Source organism: Uloborus diversus, chromosome 1 (assembly GCF_026930045.1).
Source record: "Uloborus diversus isolate 005 chromosome 1, Udiv.v.3.1, whole genome shotgun sequence".
NCBI classification, from domain to species: Eukaryota; Metazoa; Arthropoda; class Arachnida; order Araneae; family Uloboridae; genus Uloborus; species Uloborus diversus.
Genome location: NC_072731.1, coordinates 84,072,555 through 84,081,291, shown reverse-complemented (window position 1 = coordinate 84,081,291; position 8,737 = coordinate 84,072,555). Strand labels below are relative to the sequence as shown.

The 8,737-nt window shown below is 31.2% G+C and overlaps 1 protein-coding gene across 1 annotated transcript in view; it reads left to right on the top strand.

Annotated features, from left to right (window-relative positions):
* The first annotated feature begins 2,704 nt into the window (after positions 1-2,704).
* Positions 2,705-8,737, top strand: part of LOC129234690 (integrator complex subunit 14-like) — a 73,710-nt gene continuing 67,677 nt past the window's right edge. Inside the window, exons 1-2 of the mRNA XM_054868736.1 lie at positions 2,705-2,873; positions 5,365-5,535. Of these exons, the coding sequence (XP_054724711.1) occupies positions 2,712-2,873; positions 5,365-5,535 (333 nt within the window). The 5' untranslated portion in view covers positions 2,705-2,711. The remainder of the gene's footprint in view (positions 2,874-5,364; positions 5,536-8,737) is intronic.

Below are 8,737 nucleotides of genomic sequence, written 5' to 3'. Positions count from 1 at the left end.
TTGGAGCCTCTTCGCCGGAACTTTTTCCAAATTGAAAATACAAAAAATGAAATTTCATACGAGTTTTTATGATGTGGAGGGGGAGAGGATTTGGGGGTACTCTCAAGGAATATTTTGGAAATTTAAGTCCCAAAAACATAACTAGTAAATTATCTTTGATGACAAGGAGAAATGTTCGGAGAACATTCACCCGGAATTTCTTTTCTGAAATTTAAGTCCTAAAAACGAAATTTTATATGATACTAGCTGACCCAGCAAACCTTGTTCTGCGCATAAATTATTTCTAGTGAATATTTCGGTTGTTAATTAAAAAATAACGAATTATTGCAAGTGAGTGGGGATGGAATCTATTACGGAAAGAGAAATGAAACACTGTAGAAAACGATGATTGCCTATAAAAACAAAAAACACCAACCATTTATTTTCTCAGTTCAACGTATTTTACTAACGCAACGAACAAATTCATTATGTGAAGAGAACATTTGGCACTCCTCTAAAATTGTTTTTTGATTTTAAAGTCCTAAAAACTCATTTCTTCGCTATTTTTGATGAAGTTAGGAGATGGGATGGGGTTCAGGACTCTTTCCCGGAATAGTCCCAAAATCCTAAATTGCAATAACAGGATATCTTTCAAGATACAGGGATGAAAATTTTCCACGATTTTCCGCTTTTCGTATTTTTTCATTTCCGGGCCGCCGAGCATTTTCAAGCGATCAACTGCGATAACATTCTTCCCATCAGGATTTTTGCTGACTCACTTGCTCTTTCTAAGGTAGAAAGAAGAAAGGAACTTCAATTCGTGAGTGTGGGGGAAAAAAGGCTCGAGAATGACGTAGAAAGCATCATCAGCGTTTATGCATTTCAAAATCCGATTGTATTCGCTTCCATAACACTGACTCATTTTTGTCTAATATGCCATCCTTCACTTAAACCTTTATAACTTTTTGTAGACTATTATTTTCAACCCTTCTTGTATGTATTTTATTTTTTGCTGAAGACTTGTATGCTCATTGTTTTGCCACGCCCATTTCACAACCGCTTTCTAGCAAGCCGCGCAAATACCCCCTTACCTCCCTTCTGCCCCGACCTTCCCATCAGGATTCTTGCTGATGCACAAGTTCTCAGTGTTGCCAAATAGTCACAAAAATCCAGATTTCCCCACTTCCCTTCCAACTTTTCCCCAAAAATGCAATGTTTTCCATCAAAATTCCCCAAATTAAAAAATCATTTTCAACTAATATTTTCATAAAATGAATTGACTTCCTATAATATTTTTTAAAATTCCTCAACTTTTTTTTTTTTCCATTTTTGCTTTTTTTTTTTGCCTTCATAAATACAAGCTCCTACTTCAAGAAAGGACTTTTACTCATATTGGATTTGATTGGAGGGCCCTGGCCGACCAAGAGATAAGAAATAGCAAAGTATTTTTTTTTCTACTCGAATTTCTACTGTTTCTGTACATTGAAATTATGAACTTTGTATATATTTTTCCTGGAGCATTCTTCATCTCTTCATCATACTCACTTATTTTTACCAGTTTCACATATCAACTAGTTTCTCCCGCAGAACATTAATGCGAATTCCGCGACATAATGTTCTACATAATGCATTTATGGGATTTCCATAAAACTGAGCAAAGCTGTTTGATACAACACTGTTTGAAACAAGCAATGTAGCTACCAGATGTAAATACGCGAATTTAAATGTGAAAAAAAAAACTTTTTTCCTGAAGTTTTTTTCCTCCAGCTTTCCCCAAAAAATTCCCCTCAAAACCCATTTCCCCAAAATTTCCCCAAAATGAGGAAATTTCCCCCCATTCTGGCAACAATGCAAGTTCTTTCTTGAGTAGAAAGAAGTAAGGAACTTTTTGCTGTTGGTGAAGAGAGTGAAATAGGATAGGAGGGGAAATGCTGGAGAGTGATGGTGGGTGCAATCGTTAGATGTAGCTTTTGAAATCCGATTGCATCTGCTTCTGTAACACTCTCTCATTTTTATTTGTTATGCCATTCTACTGCTTAGACATTAATACCTTTTTGTAGACTAATATTTTCACATATGTGTGTGACCAGTTTTTTGCGACGGCTCTACAGCAAAAACTACCGCCTGAAATCGAACAAAATTTGGTACACATATGTGCCCCTATGTGAATTTGTGCCCATTGGTTTTTGGCTCAAATTCGTCCAAGGGGGGTTATTGTTTGAAAAATTCTATAATAATGGATTGCTTGCTCAGGGTGTTTTGGGAATACTTTTCTGACTCCCTCCCCTCATCATCTACCTTTAATATTTATCATCCTCTAAAATGTGTATATTTGTTTGTTATTTAATGTAATTATTGCTATCTTTTTTTTTAATGGCAAATACAAAAGAAATTTGATAGAAAAGTGGAAATGTTTTGATGAAATATGAATGTTATTTTTATCACCCATTCCTGGCAAAAAATATTACTTTACGTTTTTATGCTAATATATGTTCTTACTTTACTGCTTTCTTAATTCTAATTTATTCAAAAGCTTTCTCAGCAAAAATATTTGTGAAAACTGATCGCTATTATTCAATTAAGCGGGAATCTTGAACATTGCGTCTTTGGAAAAATGTTTGGTTCTGAGAGATTTTATTCGTATAAGTGGGGTATTTGTTTATCCATTACCCAATTAAGCGGGCTGATAATATTTAAATATTTTCAGATTGTTTGAAGTTTGTATTATCACCATGCCAACAGTGATAGCAGTAGATACATCTTTGTCTATGTGCCGTCCTGTGCCGATGGTAGATGCTACAGAAACATATATGTTTCATAATCTTGCAGTGCATGGGCTCACATCATTATTAGATCACATGAATAACAGCTGTAAATTAGAATTTGTATCTTTAGTAAGTATGAAATGTTTTTCCTTATTTATTTCTAAATGCAGATTCAAGAACTTCTTCAGAGATATTACCAATTTCATTTACTTTCACTTGACAAGGGTTTGCAAGGTTTTGTACACTACGGTAAAAGCCATGGTAAAAACGGGTTTTTACCGTCCTGTTCAAAACTGTATTTTACAGAGATTGTATTTTGTGAGAAAACATCAAAAACTGATTAAAATGTATCAAAGTAATGTTTTACATTGAACATTTATTCAATGTGAACATTCAACTTATTTATACGGCTGATTATAATCTAGTTACATATGTTAAACTGTGAGCTTTTAAAAGTCCTCATCTTATTAACTTTTAGTGGAAGCTCAACCAGGACGTGTGATAGTTCTTGAAAAAACATATTTATCTTGTGCAACATCAAGAAGAGCCAAAGTTAAAAGTAACTTGTTAATTATGGCTATGATACATACAATGACATGTTAAACGAAATATTGAGAATACGCTCTTTACAATATTAAGTAGCTCATTATACTTTAAATGACTTCTGAAGTCAACATTCTAAGTCAAAGTATGAAACGTTAATCATATTGAGCTATGATAGTCATGTCAAATCAGTAAGCAGAAGCTATTTGCAAAAACGGACAGACTCAACTGAGCTGCCGAAAAAAAAAACGAAGTCTGACTTGGGTTGAAATTGAAAAAGAAGAGAATGAGGCAAAGTGCCGGGAACTTAAATGCTACTGGCAATTTGCATATTCTGCTGACACGTTCTTATTGCAAGAAGGAAAGAACGAATGAGAAAAAACTAATGTAAATTAAAGTTGCCAACACTTTTGAAAAGTAATTTGTTTCCTTTCGTTACAACATAGAAGTTGAATTCTTGATTAAAAATTTTCATTTTTTATGCATGAGTTTATTGTATTTATTTACAGTAGAAGACCGTTATAACGCACACCTTGGGACCAGAGCTTTTGCGTTATACAGGTTTTTGCGTTATATAGATCATTTCACAAATTTTGAAACTAATATTCAGAATATATCTATATATTAGCACTTCAGAATGAGTTTTATCTGCAATGAGTATTAAAGCACCAATATTACAATTAGTTGTTCACAAATAAATATATTTCACAATCAAAAGAAAGTGCATTATCCTGCACTTCTGCTAGCTTCATGGTTTGCATAACAGCTGTATTTTCGAGGCATCTGGTATTTTCTATTTACTGTTTAAGTAACTGTTTACTGTTACTTAACTGTTACTTAATACTGTAACAGTTCTATATACTGTTAAGTACTAATTTTCTCTTAAAAGCTTTGAATTAAGATGGAAAGATGAGAAACTATTTCAAAATTTGATTTTCCTTTCAATTTTAATGCTTGTAAAGCAAAACAGAGGGATTTTTTAAACTTCAAAACATATTGTTTACTTCTGAAAAGTTGTGCGATTTATAGAGAATTGCATTATATAGGTCGGCGTTATAACTGTCTTCTCTTGTATTTATTTATTTATTTTGGTAATTGTAACCAAATTTTTTTACGTTTATGCAAGTGCACAAGTGAAAGAGTGAAAAACATATTGCAATAACAGAATTAAATATAATAAATCACAATTTTCAGCTGAAGAAAAAACTAAATTACTGTCATTTTACTGTAGGAAATGCCAATAATTTATTTCTAAAACCATGAAGCTACTATAGTTTTTGTATAATGTGGTAATAGAATGTATTACATAAAAAAATATGAAATAAAAACAGAAGTCACACAAGTTTTAAAAAATTAAATATTTACATTTAATCATCAATTAATTGTTCTTGATGATTTAAAAAAGATTTAAAAATGATTTAAAAAAAGAATTTTAGTTAAAATATCATGTAAAACTTACTGCACGCAGATCCAATTTAAAAAATATAAACTTTTTTTTGCATCTAAATCTTACACATTTAACAGCACTCCTTTGAGTTATAAATGGAACTTTTTATACAATAGTTTTTAAGTAAACATTTCAGAGGAAAATGTTACCAAATGCTCATTAATTTAAGCTTATTAATATTAATATTTATGTATTACAAAAACGTTCTTGCACCAGTTACAGACCTGTGCTCCCCAGGGCATACAAAATAAAAGTTTTGGGAAGAGAAAAATTCTCAGTTTGCGAAGTGAATTTTCAAATTTTATTGAATGATAACAAACAAGCATGTAAGCATGTCATGCATAAGAAGAAAGAAAATTCTCCACCATTAAACATAGTTTCAAAAATATTAGAAATAAAAAATAATCTCAATGTTGTAGTAGTGTCTCAAAATTTCCAAATCATTTGCAAAATTTGCCGAATGAGGATATTTTTAAGTCACAATGATCTCCTGGTGGGGGGGTCCTTGGTGCCCTCCCCCACACACACAAACAAAGTGTTTGATCATGCTATGCTTAAATGTTTAAAAGCAGACTTATTTTCTTACTCTTTGCTATGCAAAGTGATTTATTTTTTGTTTACTTTTTGCAGATGACCTTTAGTGGTAATCGAGAAACTACTATTCCTTTTACAAGAGATTTTGATAGCATTAAAGGACCTTTAATGTCACTTGAATACTATGAGCGCTCTAATATTCTGAAAGCATTAGAAGGCATACAAAGTTTGATTATGGAAGAGTGGGGTGCTGGTGTTCCATCACAGGTAATTAACACATGTGATTTTTCCACGAATTAGCAGAATTCCGCAAGATTTCAATGCTAAAATTTCTGCATGCCACCAAAAGAATGCATACTTTATTTTCAGTGCACAATCTTCCTGCAGCCTGTACAAGAATTAGATTAATTTTCATTTTCTGTATTTTTGGGCTTAAGCATTACATCACTTTTATGAGAAAAAAGTTTATAAATTGGCGATGCGGCAGATACTACATGTGCCGTGCATAGGAGGAAGTTGGACAAAACAGAGTTCCAAAATATTTTTTTTTTCTAAACTCTGCGCGAATAAAATTGCTTCACTTTCTATTTGAATGATGATTTATTATTCCTTAGCTCTAATCATAAATACTTTTCAATGTGAAAGAACAATATTTTGGAGGGTAAATAAATTATTTTTTGAAAGTACACAAGTACCTGGTTTTGTCTGACCTGGTCGGATAAAACTGGATGCTTATTTTTTTTTTTTTTTTTTTTGAAATGTTAGTTTTATTACTGAATTACTGAAACATTTATTTAGAACTATAAATAGTTAAAATGGCTCTCCTGCACTTAAGAACATACATGGGTTAAAATATCATGGCACATAAGTAATTTTGAATTTAATATGTTTGGTATTAATAGATATTTAAGTTGATTGAGGAGATTTAGAAGAAGTTTTAAAAAGAGAAAGCAGAAATAAACCTTGATGATGCTCCTCTGCATTGCTATAGGCTTAATGTACCCATCCGTTACAGTTGAGACACTGTATGCAACCTTCGAGAGATTTCGACCTGTCATTTCATGCACCTTGTTACAAAAGATACTAGGTTCATTACTACTTGTTTTACTATATGAATTGATATCAATAAAATTTTCTTTTTGAATTTTCTGTAGCATTATTTCAGGTGAATTTTTTCGTTATGAACTATCTCCAAGCAATCAACTATTTTTTTAAAAATCTTTACTAATATTATAAAGAGAGAGGGTGGATTTTTGTGTGTTTATATGTTCGAGGTAATCTCCGGAACCACTGCACCTATTTGAAAAATTCTTTCACTATATGAAAGGTGCTTTCTTACTGAGTAACATGGGCTATAATTCGAAAAAATCCGATAAATAATTCTTTTTTTATTCAAATTTAGGCCCAAATTTCTCGTAAATTGCCTATTATTGCCTATTAAAGGGGTGAAAAATTACTTGCACATATTAATATTATATATCGTTAAAAAGGGTAGAATTTTCTGCGTTCTAAACAATTTATTTCAATGCTCTAATTTAATTACGGCGGGAGTAATTTGCATTTTTAGCTCAAACTTTTTTAGGCTTAGCTGAAATTTAGGCACAACTTCCTTCATCAAATCCATCAATAAAAAGTGAAGGAATTGTCCTACAGTTTTCTTTTTGACAGCATTGGAAAAAGCGAGATTTTTTACTCCAGATCTCTCTCGACCTTTGGTCAAAAACATTAGCTTCTATCTTCAAGGGGAAAAAAGTTACAATGGTTACGCTTTTTGAATCCATTGTTTATTTCCTTATTTTGCATCTGATTTCTTAGACTTATTTTATTTCATGTTTAAATGGTTATGCTTTTAAAATCCATCTTTCGCATTTTAATTTCTTAAAAGTATTTTAATATCTGTCGTCATTGTTAGGTAGAGTAATTTTCATGATGTTTTTTTCTTTTATTTAAGTTATTCTTTAAGTTATTAAGTTATTCTTTTAATTAATTGTTGAACATATGTCACTTGACACAATTTTTATTCTCAAGGTAGACCGGGCAAAGCAGCTCCTAATATATAAAGATTTGAAATAGGGATGCACCGGATAAGGATTTTGCCGGATACCGGATATCCGATGCCCCCTTACCTGCCGGATTCGGGATATCCGGCATTTCGATTGCATTGCATGTTTGCATATTTTTCTACAACGCCGTTTCAAAACAATAAATCAAACTTGTTCCACATATCATTTCTTTAAAAACACGTTAAGTACATTCAAATGTACTTTTTTAGAGCTTCTATATTTTAATTTAGGAACTGTGCTATATATAAAATGAAACATTGAAATATTGTTTTATTTTGACAGATTTTTTCGAAAGAGAGAAACTTTCGGCAAAAATTAATTCTGTATTTAATGTACACATGGTTGAAACTTTTAATTATTCATAGTTGAAATCTTAAAGGTCATATAATGAGTTGTATTTGTTATTAGATTTGCATGACGTGTAGAAATTTTTTTAAACTTCATCATAAAGTAATACATTTTCTTGTTTCAAATTTAGAAATAACAAAAAATAAAACTTTTTCACTTGCCCGATCTGCCACCCTCCCTTCTCCTTCCTCTAAAATGTGTCATGCTTTCAATAAAATGAATTGTATGTTTGTTCTGAGATTTTTTTTTTTTTTTTTTTTTTGTGGATGTTTTTTTTTAGATAGATTTCAACTCATTTTTACAGAAGTGGAATAATTTAAAAAAGGGGGAGAAAACTTTTCCGGATAACTAAAAATGGAATAAATACAAACCCAACACAAAATTTTCGATATAAATGAATGCAATGAAAGGATTTTAGCATGTGTAGAAATATACAAGCAAATATAATTTCGAGAATAGTTCGTTTGTGCAACTGCACGCGCTGGGTGCAAGCATCGACTACGTCGTTGGTCACTACATATTGGTTTCTTGATCAGGGGCGTAGCTAAGGGGGGGGGGGGGTTGGGGACACCCCCCCCCGAAACGTTAGTCTCAAAAAAAAAGAGAAAAAGAAGAGAGAAGAGAAAGAAAAAAAAAGAAGAAAAGGAAAAAATTCCAAGCGATTATATATATACATATATATATATATATATATTTATATATATAATATATATATATATATATATATATATATATATATATATATAATATATAATATATATATATATATATATATAATATATATATATATATATATATATATATATATATATATATATATATATATATATAATATATATTATATATATATATATATATATATATATATATATATATATATATAAAAGAAGTAACCCCCCCCCCCGAAAGTCGGGTCTAGCTACGCCACTGTTCTTGAAGGTTCTTCATCCTTTTAGTATCACTGAAAACGGAAGTTTCCACACCATAATTACTCTAAACATTGCTTTGTTTCAGTGCAACTATTTCGCATTTTTCATTAGTTTCTTTCATTCTTTGTT